This window comes from Magallana gigas, chromosome 4 (genome assembly GCF_963853765.1).
Source record: "Magallana gigas chromosome 4, xbMagGiga1.1, whole genome shotgun sequence".
Lineage (NCBI taxonomy): Eukaryota > Metazoa > Mollusca > Bivalvia > Ostreida > Ostreidae > Magallana > Magallana gigas.
The window spans coordinates 39317512-39335172 of NC_088856.1; the positions used below are offsets into that span (position 1 = coordinate 39317512).

The following is a 17661-nucleotide window of genomic DNA, read 5'->3' on the forward strand; positions in this document are numbered from 1 at the left end:
GATTCTGTTGACTGCAAATGTAGCCACTCTAAACTCTATAGTAAATCCATTCATCTACTGCAAAAATATCAAAACGCTGCGGGATAAATTGCAAACTATGCTCTGTTGCATTCCTGCACATACATAAGAGTACACACAACCTCAGTCCCAGCTACCTCCCCCACTTCAGGACTGTTATTATTGTATTTTTTAAAATTAAATTTTGAATGGAATTTTGTTGTTTGTTTTTTATATCAAAATATTTAACAAAAGATAAAACCATTTCATTTGCAAGGTAAATTTACCTATCTTAACCAATCTAGATTGATAAAGTGTGGCATATCTATATGCAAATGATGCAAATACTACTTTATTTATTAAAATGCTGGCAGAACCTTACCCCTCGAAAACCATTGTCAACCTCCACTTTGCGTCGGTTGACAATGGTTTCCTCGGGCTATCAATTTCAACTATTACCCTCCGAAACAGGCACTATTTATATAATGTCTGATACTGACTCAAAAAAATACCAAATGCACATTTAAAATAAAGAACGTATTACTCGTATATTGTTCTTTTTCGACTCTCAGCTGCAATGGAAGACTAACTCGTTGCTTTGCAACAAGCTTTGCTCTAGTTTAATTATACCTCTACAATTAAATCGATTAACCGAATGTTTTGCTGACTATAAATTAATAACAAAACTATTGTGAACCCACCCACTGTCTGATATATTTTGTTTAATCTTCTGCAAAACGAATCTGATTACTGATTCTTGTATGTATCGCATGAAAATGCAAGATAAGCAATATTGATATTTTGGTGTATCGCTCTATACATTCATCTAAAACTGATCAATACCAATGCTATTATATACCGTTCGATTGAGAAAAAAATTTGCTCTATGTGTAATGTCACATGCAACAACAGAAATATTGAATATTAAATATACATATTTTAAAAATGTATATCAATGAATATCTTTGGTCAACACACTGAAATTGTTGTCTTCCATGCCTTTGTTCTCTTGTTCAATCAATCTCTAGGCTTAGTTAATAAAATATTAACAGTATCTTCTTAAATTTCTTAAAAAGCATAAAGTTACCTATAGAGTATACATGCTGTGGTTTCATTAATTCATAATATTCAAGGGCATCAATTTTCGTGGATAAAGTGAAAATCACAGTTTCAAGGATACCGTGGCCAATGACCCTATCAATACAAAATATTAGTAGAAATTGTAGTTCAATGAACATTTATTTCAAGGATAAACTTAACAACGAAATCAACTAAAATTGGTATTTAACGAATATTGATGAAACCACAGTAGTTTAAAAAAACAGAAGAATAAACTTCGTCACCAATTAGTTGATTAAAAAGTAATCGAAAGCGATACTTTTTTGTGAGGGGGGGGGGGGTTATAGTTTTTATCTGGGTATTAAAATTGTTTACACAAATTAAGCATATACAGTTATAACTGCAGAGATGACCAAAATGTTGGCATTTCAATGTTCTTTAATACATGAATTGCATTAAACAAGGTTTATGAGTCACATCGAAAACAGAATTGAACATGGGTGGAATCGGGATGTTTTTGTTCGTCCGGGGGGGGGGGGGGGGGGGGTATGGAGCGGGAGAGGACCAAAGCTGTCTGTTGTCATGTGGAAAATGATATCAAAAACTATTTTGCAAATCCTTCCGCCCAATGTAATGTGTTCGGATGAATGAAAATATACCTGAGTGAATGCGCTGGAGCATGAAAACGTCCTCTGCCTTATTTTGTATTCTATAAATTGTTATAATAAGTCAACTGTAAGCTCATCTAGACATTCAATACAATTTATATACAGATTGAAAAGAAAGCAGTTTTCTGATGACAAAAGCATCTCTTATATTAAATTTACTCAATTTGCACAATTTTTGTACATTTTGTTATGACAATACATGCATTTGAATTAAATGCAATTTAAAAACAGCAGGTTTGTTACATGTAAAGTAAATTTTTTTAACGATTTTTTTTTTCTCTCAAATCACAATAAAAGAGATTTCAGTATAAAATGATTCTCATCTTCTATCTCTATAGTACATAGAGGACATGAACATTTTAATGTAACATTTTATTTTTCGGATTGACCATTATACTGTAAGATATAATTTTAATTAACATTTAAGATCTTTTTCTGTATTTTCTCAGAAATGATTGCAATGTACAATAATCAATTACATGTTTAAATAGTGTACGTTTATAGCAGCTATTGAAGACTGTTCCTTATTGCCAAAAAGACGTTTAGTTGGCAACCTTCGACATGGGGGGGGGGGGGGGGGGGGTGTTAATTGATGAGCTTTGTGTTCAATAGAAATCGAAAACTTGGAGGTTGCAGAAAAAAGGGGAAATAGTGCGTATTTATGAATTCACGTGAGCTTTAATTAATTAAGGGTTACATGCTTAATAACTGTAGGCTGGTAGAAAAATGAGGGAAATTAATTGGCTTAGAAATACGACTTCTCTACTCGTTAATTAAAAAAAAAAGAGTGACTGCAAGTCGATCAGGAGAAATGAAACAACCAATATTGGTTTATTCCTCCGTGTTCATCAAAAGAAGCCTGCCTTTGTGGACAGCATATCCTAAGATCTAGGATGCATCAGCTGACCATTATTACCTCAATATCAGGAATTAAAAACGCTTTCATATAGTAAAATAATTAAACGTAGCATTGAAGCTCTTTAGAAACAGATTTTTAAACATTTACTCGTATCCTACACACAAAAGTAGTCTAGTTATTTCACAAATTGTAGCATTGTAATTCTTTAAAAAAAAGATTGTTTTTTTAAAACATTTTCCAGATATATTAATTTTCCATTTGAAACGTTGAACACCTCAATAAATATATATCTTAAATTTAGTCCGGGGATCACGACTTTAACAATTTAAATTCTACACTATCTTTAAGATGCTTGTATTACAATGTCACAAGTTACATCAATGTAGTAAAAGAGGATTTTTAAATAGTTACCCTATTTATTTCTAATTTGTTAAACTTTGAACCTCTCTTGAGGCCCCAGTATTGGTCTTCACAAATTAGAATCTACAATAGTTGATAATGTTTGCATAGTAATTTCACAGACTGTAGTTCTTTAGAAGATGAATTATATACAACTTCCTATTCATTTCTGTTACACTTTAAAGTTTAATCCTTCTTGGGGCCCTAGCATTAGTTCGGGTCGATTTTTAGAATGGAGAATTCACACTTTCGTAGGCTGTTTGCAAAGTAATTTCATATTGATGAGTTGTAGTTCTTCAAGTTAAAAAAACCTTTATATTCCGCTGTTAAATTTTGACTGGACACATGTAAATGTTCTTTTCCTTGTATGCAGTGTTGATATGATGATGAACCTGATTGGAGATTGAACCCAAATTGTGACCCCAGTACAGCCATGGGGGTCATGGTTTTAAGAATTTAGAATTTACATTATCTTACATACGTAGTATGCTTGCAAAGTAATCTCAACATTTGAAGCATTGTAGTTCCTGAGAAAAAAAAAACTGAATAGGATATTGCTCTTTATTTTCATATTTTTAATCATCTTCCAATAAGAATGCTTTGAACCAAGTTTGGTTATATATGGTGGAGTGGTTCTAGAAAAGAAGTCAAAAATGTTTTTAAAAAAACAACAAATAACATACGGATGACAGAAACAGGTGATCAGAAAAAGCCAAATTGAACAGGTCCAGGTTTATAGCTAAAAATTAATAAGTATTTACTCTATCCATGAAACAGGAAAACTGACACACGCAGAATTTTTCTTACGAATATAATACATGTAATTTCATTGATACATGTAATTATGTTGAAAAGTTAACCCACGTGCACTTCAATATGACCTTTTCATGGGTTTTAATATTTTAATCTATATCTGACTGAAAATAAAGTCTACGGGGTTTTGCACCGAGTGCAATATAATAATGCAAAAAAAGTTGTGTAACCTGTTCAAAAACTTTACAAACTGATGAAAGATGACAGTATTTCAACATCATAAAGATTCGTATAAATTTTTTTCGTTCCAACTTACGTCAAATTCCACAGTGCAAAAGAAATGACAAAAAAAGAAAGATATTTTGCTCGTTTCCCCCTTATTTCAATCTCAATTTTACAGCTGATCCCTGATTAACAGAAAAAAACCCCTGTGAAAATAGTTTCCATTTAAAAGTTATTCATACACAAAAATGTTATCTTACTGTAAATTCAACCGATCAATTCATATAATTGTCACTGTGTCCATTAATTACATTTGAATGAAATAAAGATAGCATAAATAAAGTACCATTCAAAACCAAGCTTCATTTGGGTGGAATTTTTTATTGCACAAATACACATAAATGAAAGAAACTGTTCATTGATGCAGATCAGGTCCATGATTTTTTCAGGTAATTAAAAATCAGTGCGTATCTTGCAATTCAAAGTACATTAACTACTAACTATAAATTAGGACAGTCAAATATTTGGAACTATACACTATTTTTTGTAAATGCCTAGTACATATTATTTTCTAGATAATATTAATGAGAGAATTTTTTTTTTGGTTTACAAAATATATCAATTACTAGATACATTGTATTATAACATGAACAAGATTGAATAAACAGTCCATATGACTAAGAGTTGGAGCAAGTTACATGTACTTTTAATTAGTATTTCAAATTGTTTTTTTAAACAATGAATGAATATTAAACAATTTAAGTCATTATCAAAAATTATCTAAAAATAGACATTATCACACCATTCCCTACCAAAATAAACTATTCAAGAATCTCAAGTAGATAAATATAAAGCTCACAAACATTAATAAATAAAAACAAAAAAAGGCACAGAGCAAACTTATTATCTTTTTTAACATACATTTCATAAGAGTGTAACTTTCCCGTCATAAATAGAACATTCATTTTTAACATATAATACATTTCTAAGAACACTATGTACATGTACAATGTACATAATAGGTAATTATGGGTAAATACCGTAAAATACCATTTATCACACAAAGGGCTGCAAAAAAGACCATGAAAATAAAATCACAGTTTTACTGCAGCAGAAGGAAACATACAAATTTTGTTGATACATCCTCTAATTGTCATGGGTTTGTCATTAACCTCTCCTTGACCCATTCATTGAGACCTTAAATTTAATTATCCTTCTTGGAGCTCTCTGTGTCCACTTGTTTCTATGGAAATAAAAAGAAGAAAACAATATGAATCAAATTTGAAAGAGAAAAATACAGAGTTAAGATGATTTTTATAAGAAGCTTCATGTTGAATGAAATCTGAAACAGATATAATTTTTTATTTGTGACAAGCTGAATAAAAAATTTTCATTAGACTATTCTTTATCAATAATTCAGATGCAATATGCAGTGAACAGGTACATGTACATGACTATTGAGGCTGTAACGCTTTCAATCTCATACTCTGTGAAAGAAGCTAACCCAATAAGTTTAACTACAATTCCAAATTCACAACATGAAAATGGATGGTTTTTAGGTTCCAAAGGCCAAAATTTCTACATAAAATGTGACAGTCAGAGGGGTTTATTTTCAAATGAGTCATGATCTCTCTTTTTCATTGAACGAGTAGGACAATGGTATGATGTTGACATACTGCTGTTGTATGTGCACAACATTCAATCTAAGGCCTTAGATTCTACCATAGAAATTTCAAAGTTAACATTGTTTTCTTTTCTATAAAGGTCTGATTTTGATTGTCTAGCAATTTTGAAGGGACATTGTATGTGCACTAAATATTGAAGATACTGCTGTCATTTCTTGAATCCTATGTTCCAGAAGAGAATCAAAAATTTTCATTATTTTACATTACAATTATAACAACCATGTGCAGAGGGGGGTCAGGAGGGTCCTGACCACCTGCAAAATTCAAATATCTTTATATTACATCACAAAATTAACAAAAATATGCCACAGACCCGCAGCATCCAAACTCAAATAACCATCAGACCCCCCCCCCCCCCAAAAAAAAATAAAAATAAAAAATTTGTTCATCTCTGATCATGATAGACAGAATCTGATCATTCTTAATAAGTTGTGTTAATGACAATTATAAATAATCTGAGTAAATAAACCTTTGTAAAAATAAAAATAACAGCTTAAGAGTCTTTGTTCGATTCAATAGACATGGGGTCTAACTGACCTGTAACTTCTCATGCTCCTTCAACAGGCGATCATACTCATTATTCGTGCTGGTGGCTTGGGACTTCAGAGTTTCCAAATCAACTTTTGTCTTCTTCAGTTCTGAAACATATAAGCAAAATGCAATATTGCATAGCAAAGGATGCATTCATATTAATACAAGATGACCAATAAATGGAGAAAAAAACCCCAAACACTTCTTATTATTTGTGTTGTATGATCCCATAAATTTAGTTTACAGAGTAAATAATTACACAGATACATCTTTCGAAAACAGAAATCCAAAAATATTTTTTTTAATCAAATGCACTCAATTCAGAGATAAAGTTTTTAAATGTGCTAGATGTTTCCCATTGGCGAGTGTGTTTTTTGGATAAGAAGCATATGGCTCACTGGTCGTAAGTGTTACGTCAATTATACAAAAAGACTGCTGGGTCAATCCTCACTGTGGTCCCCCTATGTTCTGTGTTGTGCACTTACTCAATGTACTTTATCTGCATTGTCTCAGTCAAGCTAGCATTATATAAGTACCGACTCATGCTGGGGGTTAACCTGCCATGGACTGGTGTCCCATCCAGGGGGGAGTCAATGACTCTCATCCGCTCAGCACAGTGACTAGGAAACCAGAGATAAGCACCTGACCCTATGCACTTCAACGCTTCGTGAAGAATTCAACTTAACGTAATATGTTCATAAAGAGAGAGATTCCTACCTTCTTTAGTCTTGACTAGCTGTTCCTTAGTCTGATCCAACTTGACGGCTATATTCTTCTCCTCCGGATCCAGGTCTTCATGATCTTCTTTCCCCTAAAAAACAAGCATAAACTTTAAGTGTGCTTTTTAAATTGTGTAAGAAATAATTTAAACATTCAAATCTGACAAAGACTAAGTAATAACAACACCAATTTGAAATGGAAAAAACCCCAAACAGTTATTTGCCACTAAAACACTAAGAAGAGTTACCAAAGTTTAAATCAAAACCAAGTCAAAATTACAAGACTGATATACATGTATATAGGTTTGTCATCTGCTACTTTAGAAATAATCTATAAAACTGCTTAATCCGAAATAAATCAGTCGTCATGATTTTATTAATTCTAAATCATTTGAATTCATGGGGGCCATATTTCATAACAAAAATTACACCTTGTACAAATTTTTGGCGGCAGGTAATTATGTTAATAATTTCATAACATAAGATTTGCTAAACCTCACCTTATTGACAGAGTTATCTTTCTCTTCCATCAGGCGTTTGGCGGCTTCAGTGGCGCTCTCAGCCTGCTTCTTGTATGCCTGGCACTGAGCGGCGAGCTTGGCCTCCTCGTTAATCAGGGTCAGTAATCGCCGGATAATGCTGGAATCAGAGAAGCACAAACTCTATATTACAGAATTGTCATCACAACATGATCAGCATATTAATACAAAGTCACTCATCGGTGGAATCACTTGACAATTGCACAGGCAAAATACCCAAGCCATGAGCATTATAATTCAATGTTTTGATTTGTTTTGTGTATCTAGTGATCAAGAGGCAAACAATAACCCTAACAATAACAAAAATATATGTAACAGTCTTGTAACTTATTAACTGGGGCTCACTTTTATTTTAAAATTAGTATGTTTATCCTTTTAGCATGTTCAGCATTGGGGGGGGATCAAAGATAATTCCTTTATCAATATTGAACAATAAGAACTCAAATACATGTAGGAGTCAAGACCATTTGCTCCTTGTATTGTAACAAGCAAAGAAAATATCAGTGTTTTGACGACAACAACACAAGGTAGATTAATTGCAATTTGATAGTAATATGCAAATCTTATCATGCTTAGCATAAAAAATATATCCAAGAAAGATATGTAAATACTAGTATTTTTTCTAGTACGTCTGAATGAAAAACAATTTACCGGTATTACAAACATTCCCTAATCCTCTACCATCAACATCTTAATTATCTAAAACAAATAAGAAGTCAATGAATTTGTTATGCAATAAAGAAAACCACTTACAACCACAGAAACAGGGCAAATCCGGAGATGTAGAAGTTTCTCTGGGCCCTGAACAGCTTCATCATGGCCAGGTTTGCAGCGTCGGGGTTGTGTTTTAGATCCACTTCCTCTGTGGGGGCAGTATACTTGTGAACTTCTCTAATGGAATCTACAATTCGTCAGAAAAGTTTAGGAGAGAACATATTTTATCTAGGCATGTTGCTACTGCTACAATTAGGATTTTAATGTACGTCACTTTGCTTTTTACATCAATGATCATGTACATACTTGTTTACATCCATCCACAAAATAACTGGATTTTTCTACTGGCTACTTTTTTTTTGCTAAATTTTGTAGCATTATCTCAAACACAAAAAAATTGAATTTCAAATATTGTGTTAATTTTTTTTGATAATCACTACATAACATGTATTGATTTGGATATTACACACAAGATATCTGTCAGCAAAGTCAGTGCTCACTAGTGATACCCCCCACCCTTCCGAAGTAAATTATATACAAAATATGCAAAGTCGACATTTAACAGGAAGTTGTCATCAAATTTTTTTCAAAAATGAATACCACCATATGTCCAGCCTAAACAAAAAGTGTTTTAAAATTTCAATCATCTGCAATGAATAGTTGCTGAGAAATCCTTGACATAGCTTTGTTTGATAGGGTGTACTGGGGCTAAAATTTTTGGTAACCACAATGAAAAATCAAGGTTTAAACTAGCTGTCATTTCCAATGAAATATATAGGTATTGAGGAACAAATTTCGGAGTTTTGTCCATTTTTGACTAACAAAATAAATCTAGATTGCCTACACTCTCCCCAAAAACTGAATTAAACAAGCTCTTGACCTCCTCTTTAAAACGATGTCAAATTGAATATACTAGGTATCGAGATTACTTTTCGGTGATTTAGCATTGCATGTCAAGAAATTGTTTAATTTTCTACATAATTCTGTTAAAGCCGTAAAGTACAGGAAAAAGATTCTTCAAATTAATTATTATGTCATAATGGTTCCTGCACTAAAAAGGAACTCTGGAATCATTTACTAGATCTTGACCTTAAAACTATAAGCATCTGTCATTAATAGTTGATGAGAAAATTGTGACAGAAATCTGTTTTGTACAGATCTCGACAGACACGTCACACGGGTTAAACAGTATGCTCCCCTCTCCTCTTCAGAGCAGGGGATATACTATAAAAAAGCTAGTTCCTAAATAGTTAAAGAAGCAGACAATAAAAGACTCAGAAATTTTCAGAGTTTGAATAGCCTTCACAGTGGATGATAAAAACCCCTAAGAAATGGTAGCAGAATGGCAAAATGTTAACTAAAGGAGGCTGGATGATCAACAAATTAACCATCAGGTCTATCTTAATTTTCAGATATGATTTGTTTATCTATATATATACTATTAATCAGTAACAAAAAAAACCTTGTATCATTTTTAGCTTTAAAATTTCAATATTTTGCTTTATCTTTGTACAAAACTCTTTTTTAAAAGAGATTAATATAGTCTAAAAATGGCGCCGGCCATCCAACCATCTCACGCCCTCTTAAGATAAATGTGCATGTCTTACCCACAAATAGTATTAACAGAATGGCAATGAACACATTGAAGTAAATGTTGGAATAAGCCGAAACACCAGACACAAGTCGAGATCTGAAAATCTTCTGCCATCTGTAATAGAAATTCAATGATTAAATACAAGAATAATTAGATAACAATTAGAAAATGTTCAGTAGGTACTAAAAATAAGCTCAATTCAATTTATATGGCTACATGTAGATATTATCAAAAAATTATGTTTTTAAGTTAATTAATTCTAAATTTAAAGTCAATGCAGCACAATTTGCATTTTACTAAAGATTAACACTATTTGAATACTCCAAGTGAACACACCTCAATTCATAGCCATCAACACTATATTATAAATTTTAATACATTAATCTAAATATATGATTCAGCATACAGTACAACAAGCTTATTTAGCAAACATTAAATTGTTTGTAATGAATTGACATGTAATTGATATGAATGTACCAGTAAACATGGTAAAGTGAAGTGATTATCATTTCCTTTCGGTTTTATATAAACTTATTGTGAAGCTAACGGATGTATATAGGGAAATTATGTTTATAACAAAGCAAATCACCTGTGGCTATCCCTCAGGCCTAGCACTTTGTTATTAGCGTGTTTTACTGTATTTGAATCTATTGGACATTCCATACAACTCCTGTCAAGTTTTAAGTTACACTGTATGAACATTAGATATGACAATTTGTCTACTTCAGAAGTATAGCTAGCACCAGGACAAACATTGTCTCTTACAATATACCATATTCTGCCTTCAGTTACCATCCAGCATTAGTTAGAATTTGGGGATGAAAACAAATCTGTAAATGCTTTGATATTTTTACATGATGATGTCATAAAATACATGTATCTACTTGTATGCTGAATTATATCACCTATTGCGTAATTACTTGTATTTGATATTTATAAATTACTCAGGGTTCTAACAAATTTTATCTAATAGACATAAGAACAAATACCCAAATTGCTTTTAAACATGGCGTCCCCTCTAGCTTGTCAGGTTGAAAAAATGTAACTAAAATTTAAATGTCTACAGGGATTTTGCATAGCAAATAACATTAAATTACCCTGATAAACAGTTCTTAGGACAGACTGGAGTATAAATTAATACAACGATATCGATACCTGAGCAAATTTTTAAAAATCTTTCAAAAATGTCAAAGTTTCACATATCGACTATTTTTAGACTGCATGCCTAATATGAGAGTTCATTGATGGAGGAAGACTAAGTAAAGTTGTAAAAATCTTATGAAGCTTATCTGGAGTGTGAAAAACTTTCAGATTACCTATTTGTGACAAAAATAGTGTACAGATAAGTAAATTGTCCAATGCTTATTTAAAAAAATAATGAAATCACTATGTACATGTTTGGGTAACATAGATATGGGGTAACACAGTGCCCAATTAAATTAACTTTGAATCCTTTTTCATGTTTTCATTGAGTTGCAATGTATCGTGGTATGTATCGTATCGCATCTCAGGTATCGTGATATGTACCGGATCAGCGAAGAACAGTATATTGTCTCAGAACTGCTATTGAGTATATATATGTATTAGGTTATAGACACAGTCACCAGTTATATTTTAGTAAGAAAAGATCACTAAAAACCTTTTGCTCAAGCATTTGAGTTGTAAGAAAACAAAACACAAACCTTCCAGGTGAAACAAATGGTAAGAGTAATATGATTACTACTGCAATCTCAATGTACATAAAAGAAGCCACAAAGGTCCACTGGAGAGCCATGTCTGAAATAAAGAATAAGAACATGCATCCACTGTATGAATAAGATATATACAATGCCTTAGTGCTGTTACTTTATCTTTTGAACTTCATCGCGCAATTAACGCCCTCTCCGATTACATTCTGTTTTATCAGTTCATAAAAAAAATATACGTCCCTGAAAAAACTAAAAACATGATAAACGCAATACTAGATATAGCGTATCTATTTTCCTCACACCTTTGATATCCTTAAATGCTAAGACGTAGCTGCAAAATTAAATGAATAAATGTAATCAACACGTCATCTCTAAAGAAATAACGAAATACGTTGCGTTACAAATAATTGTATGACAGGTACCTCTAAAACCGGAAGTAAGATAACTTGAGCTTGGGTATGTCTAATAACCGATAATATACCTTGTTGACCTGTTTTGCAACAGACCATACACGTACACAATGAGATTAAGAACAATATTATTGTTCGGTGTTATATTTTCTTAATTTGTATGTCAATAAATATATTTCCATATAAAATATTTTTTTGCATATATCTTCATTTTATTTCAGATTCGGCAATAAATACAATACGCAGGAATAGGGAAAAAGGTGAAGAGTGCCGAATGTCCAAAGTCGCTTCGAAAGAAAACGTACCGAAGAAAAAACGTACCCAGGAGAAAAGGTACCCAAATTTCTCGAGGTACGTTTTCTCTTTTTCTCTTTTAAAGAGATTCGCTCCTCTATTTTTGGGTAGCTCTTCTATGTCACCATTGTCACCTCTAATCTAAAAATAATTGCATTATATATTGATTTTATTTGTAATGCATAATACACACATGTATATAATACAAGTATTATATGTAGAGGGTCTGATTTTTTTTTAAATGTTTGTTTTAGGTAATTTTGTGCAACGAATGTATAGATTAGATAAGAAATATGTCAAAAAAGGATAATTTAACACCTTTGTATTTAGCTTATATATTACGGAATTCAAGATAAAATTAACTCCAATTTTTGCCTAAACTTGATTAGCATATTTCATGTTATATCTTATGTGACCCATACTTTTTTTTTTTACTTTTATAAGAGACATTAAATGTATTTCTATTTGTACTATAACTTTTGGAAAGTTGGCATTACTGTTGATAAGCGTCGGAACCCGGGGGGGGGGGGGGGGGGGGGCTCAGCCCTACCCCTACTTTTTTGTTGTTGCAAAGTTAATAGACCTAACCATTAGGCACATAACATCAGAGAGGGTTCAGCCCCCCCCCCCCCCCCCGCAAACACACTTTTTCTCGCAGCAAACATAATTTTTCCTTTACCTTAAAAAGACTGAAATATTGAAAAATTTTAACTATAGAGTATAGGTAACCCCCCCCCCCCCCCCCTCCCTCCGGATTTGGATTTTCATGATTTTGGGAATTATTTTTTTTTTTTGCTTGTCAAGATTTCTGAAGTTAAATCCTACCCCCCCCCCCCTCCCCCACTTTCAATTTGCTTCCGACTCCACTGCCATAATTTTTTTTTCAATTTGCGTTATAATTTGATTACTCCAATTTTGTAACAATCTTGACATTTGCTGTTTTATTCATTATGTACTGCCTACTGGCATCAGTAAAGCAAGGTTTTTTAAACTTTGACTTGAATATTACTTTTATAGTCACTACATGTGTTCAACTTACTTCATACTGTATTGAAATCATAACCCAAAAATAGTTCAAACTATAAATATTTGACAATGTTTGATTTTTTTAAAAAAAATCTATTTTCATGCCGAATTCAAGCAATAATTTCAGGAAAATGATCATATCTGTTTGTTTAGGACCCATGCAATATTTCCAAAAAATGACATGTGACATTTATGTAGGTCACAAATAAAATAAATAAATAATAGAATAAAATTGTTTTTATTACATAATCATACATTAATTAATTAGACAATGATTGTGTTATATACAAATGCAGAGACATCGCCTCAGCCCTGAGCAGTTTAATTAGTCGGCAATGAATCCATCGATATAAATGAAAGCGTTAAAAAAATCTAGACATAATAATTTAGTTTGGATTGCAATATAGTTTTAGAGATCTTAATCTTAATAATCATAGTTTATTTCCAATTTTGGGCCAAGAGGGCATACAAGATTACAGATAGAAGATAGAGATGCCTAAAAGAGAGATTCTACTTATCATTATAATGAATTAATGACTTACTTTAATGAATTAATATGACTATCTCAGGAAGTCGATAACGCGTTTTATCGGTAAATCATATGTCATCTATTTGGATTGTTTGTTTTTTTCATTACTGAAATGTCCATATATAAAATTGACCAAACTTGTTCATATTATTTAATTCATATAATATCATCTATCAAATTCATACAGTAAAGTAGTTTTTTTTTTATCATGTTTATGATTTTTATAGAGTAACTTTTTACCAAGAGAAAGCAAACAAAGCGTACATGTGTACATTTTCTTAGGAGAAAACGTACCCTTGGAATTGGGTGCGTTTTCTTCTGGGTACGTTTGCTCTTGGATACATTTTCTCCTGGTACCGTTTGAAGAATGGTCCGAGTTATTCCGAACGCCTGACAACAGATGGATACGTAAACAAGATGGCGGATTAGAGACGATGTCAATATATTTTTCTTAGGAAAAAAATACCCAAGAAAATGTCTCACAGGTAGGATTAAGTTTTTTTGTTATGAAATTTCGTTTTCCACATTTATATATGGCTTCAAAAATGTAACAGTTGTCATATTTCACGCTATATAACATCTGGTTTAAAAAATATGGGCAGAACTCGCCCAACACTGCTATAGTTGTCCCAGTCTTCTAAGTATAAAGTATTTATTTAAATTGAATTTTAGAAGATGAATTATTGATTGTAATGTGTGAAAAAAAACCCGATACGAGTTCTGGTTTTAAACTCGCAAAGTTTCTTTTATAGTACATACAACAAACAATGGCAGGAGGCCCAGTCCTCTCTCATGGACCTCCTACAGCAGGAGATTCCAGAACAACCGTCAAAGCCAGAGAAGGTATAACTTTGTTTTCTTTATATGTATATGAAACATTCAATCCTCACATGGGCTAATCTCATTGACTATATGTTAAGAGGTAATTTAAGTTTTATTTATTTAGAGTTATCTCCCTGTATATGTATATCACAGATAAAAATTGAATTTCCACCATTCTAGGGCAGTTTTCCAATAAATTTAAAACGTAATCAGTAGGTAGTATTTAAGTAGTCACTAGTATTTTCCCAAGACAGTTAATAATGTATAAAAATTAACTTATATTTCTACAACAACTGATCTCAAGCCATAAAAATTAAGCTATATACATGTATATCTAACATGATCGATGCATGCTGACATAGTGACCAGAGAACTCCAAATTATAGAAATTTCATGATGCATTAATCTTGGGGTTTTTTTTTTCATGCTTTTTGTTTTAAATATTCAAAATATAATTTTATAATTAATGATTTCTTTTTTATTCTTTGGCCAGGACCGACTCGCTGCTTTCCAGTTGCTGGCCACGATGTACATAAAGTACATCCAAATATTCAGAAAGATGGAGCAGTGCTATGACCAGATCGTTCATCCCCAAAAACGCCGAGTTCTTCGTCATGTCTTAGATGGAACCATGGGAAGAATCTTGGAGTTGAAGCATGAAATGGTCAACCTAGAGTTCTCAGAATACCATTACTTTGACGATGTTTTGTCAGATCTGAAACTTACACCTGTAAGTGGTTTTAAAAAATATATGTGGGGTTTGCAAAATCATATTGCTGTTTGCATGAAACAGTTATTCAAAATATCTCTTTTAAAAGAGTCCATGAATTCCAAAATCAATTGATTTTTTTTCTTTTCGTTTTAAAATCTGATAGCTCAATTTAATATTCCTTGTAATTTTAAGACATATTAAGCTCTATACTCAGTATGATTATATCATTGGTTCCATTTTAGTATGTTGTATTTTTTTTTTAATTCTAAGAATGATGTTGAAATTCCTATTCCAAAATTCTTCATCAATGAGAGATATGACGTTTTAAAAGAAAGAGAAAAACTTTTGGGGAAAATATTGGCCAAGATTGGTCCCCAAGAAAAAGAAGATGTAAGTATTCTAGCTATTAGAAATACAAATTGAATTTTGAAATTATTCAAAAATTGATAAAATATCTACATTAATTTACGTGTTATCACATTTTACTTGCACTTTCAAAGATCAGTCACTTGTACATTGTTACTATGCATACATACATATATTTTTTTTAAAGATAGAGTCAATGTATTATTTTACTATGTACAGCAACACTTCTATATTTTGTGAAGATCAATTTTTCACCAGATAGTTTTGATTTTTTATGATTGTGCAATAGCATGCATGTTTATAAATATGCCACCATTGTACTTTATTCATTCACCTTTTTATCAATTCACTTTATTTTTCTTTACTCATATATCTTTCTTGCTCCAGCGTTTAGCATTTGTAAGTGTTAAAAAGAGTGCCTGCAGAAAGAATTATTCACATACATTTATCAGAAGCTTTTTAATCTGCTATGGAGAATATCAATTTTTTTTATTGTTAATGATTTGAGCTAATATTAATAATTAAATGCAGTTTTAAAAAAAGAATTCATTTTGATTATTTTAACCAGCTTTGTTTATAAACATTTTATAATCAAGCAGCTTTAACATACCAATCAGAAAATTTCAAATGTCAAGCAGTATTTAACAGTTCTATAGAAAGTGTGCAGCCAAAGTATAGCAATACAATGCATTGTATGCTTAAATATATTAACAAGAAATCGTCAAAGATACAGTGTATTTTCAATGTGTTATGATTAATACATGTAGCGTAACTGCTATAATAGTGTTTTGCTTGTTAATTGTTTATTGAGGATGATATATAGTGCTCTGATGTATGTAGTATAACATATGCTTTGTTTAGTTTGTTTTAAAAATTTTTTAATGAAATATTACTGTGTTATTTATAATTCTATGTATGTATTTGAAATACTGATCATTCTAATATATATACAGATACATTTTGAAATTCTTGTACATGTTTAATTGTACCTTCCTTATAAAAAAGAAAGTTTGTAATGAATTTTAATAAAACTTAATTATGTATAGAGTACTTAGCTAAATTAATACAGTAACTATGTTAATTGCATAAACTTTAATCAGAAGTTACAAATTTGCTGATCGAGTTTCATGTCATGATCAATTTATGATATATTTTGGCAGCAGAAAGAAGAACTCAAAATGTCGCTTGAGGATGCCATCAAGATGATTCAAGTTCACGAGCGTGCTCGACAGGGTCGACTCAGAGCCAAGTTCATGAAAGAGATTCGAGAGCAGGAGGAGCGAGACAGACTCGCTCAAACTCGAGGTGCTCCAACTCTTGACCCAGATGTTGCAGCCTGTAGAATTCAGAAGGTACAATCTAGCTGCATCCTGTAAAATACTGTAAGGCCAATTAAGATTAATGTATTGGTTCTCAGGCCCAAAAGCTCAAAGTATAATGAGGCAGGCAAGTGTTTTGTTAAAAAATTAATAAAAAGAAATTTGCAAGATTTGCAAAGGGAAAAAACTCTTTTCTAAGACTATTATATTTCAACAGAAAATTGAATTGAAAATTGATTATGTTTTGAAAAGATTGATATGACCCATCCTGTCTTGTGTGCATGCAATATCAGTTAAGATTATTTGGAAATTTATATACCATATCATATAATAATTAAGGAATGAATTCAATATTTATTTGTTTTATATGATTTAAAATGATTTGGGGCAGTTATGTGCTTTATAAACTGCAAAGCGGTTTATAAAAAAGCGCAAACTGTTTCAAACCATTTTATATCGTATAAAACTAATAAATATTGAATTCATTGCTTATAATTTATTTTTTTTACTCTTCATTGTAGATAAAAACGGTCATTTGACCTTTAAAATGACGTAAAATTGTACAAAATTCAAACGTAATGTCAGGCGTATTGATACGTTTTGACGTTAGTCTTACTATGACATAGGCAACATTCTTTATACAATATGAAATAATTTATAGCCAATCAGAAAGCGCGTTACAACCAGAATTAAATTATTATGTTATAATCATAGCATGTTCCATTTTCTCCTTCAAACAAATTGTTTAATTCTTGC

The 17661-nt window shown here is 31.6% G+C and overlaps 2 protein-coding genes across 5 annotated transcripts in view; one reads left to right on the forward strand and one right to left on the reverse strand.

Annotated features, from left to right (window-relative positions):
* Window positions 1–4318: 4318 nt before the first annotated feature.
* LOC105342127 (B-cell receptor-associated protein 31) lies at window positions 4319–11873 on the reverse strand. 2 transcript variants are annotated; one of them, XM_066082403.1, is made up of 8 exons: window positions 11850–11873; window positions 11422–11515; window positions 9753–9853; window positions 8185–8332; window positions 7393–7531; window positions 6891–6984; window positions 6180–6280; window positions 4319–5200 (listed from the first exon to the last, which is right to left on the reverse strand). In XM_066082403.1, the coding sequence occupies exons 2-8, from the start codon at window positions 11511–11513 to the stop codon at window positions 5162–5164; spliced, it is 714 nt and encodes a 237-aa protein (XP_065938475.1). In that variant the 5' UTR covers window positions 11514–11515; window positions 11850–11873; the 3' UTR covers window positions 4319–5161. The 2 variants fall into 2 exon arrangements, with proteins under 2 accessions (XP_065938475.1, XP_065938474.1); XM_066082402.1 differs by having other exon boundaries at window positions 11730–11870.
* A 2141-nt stretch (window positions 11874–14014) lies between these two features.
* LOC105342112 (dynein regulatory complex protein 11) overlaps window positions 14015–17661 on the forward strand; it is a 274235-nt gene continuing 270588 nt past the window's right edge. For 2 of the 3 annotated variants that reach the window (XM_066082412.1, XM_034450630.2), the window contains exons 1-5: window positions 14015–14171; window positions 14439–14529; window positions 15002–15238; window positions 15491–15610; window positions 16747–16938. In XM_066082412.1, coding sequence (XP_065938484.1) covers window positions 14161–14171; window positions 14439–14529; window positions 15002–15238; window positions 15491–15610; window positions 16747–16938 — 651 coding nt within the window. In that variant the 5' untranslated portion in view covers window positions 14015–14160. The remainder of the gene's footprint in view (window positions 14172–14438; window positions 14530–15001; window positions 15239–15490; window positions 15611–16746; window positions 16939–17661) is intronic. The other variant, XM_034450631.2, reaches the window with a different exon arrangement.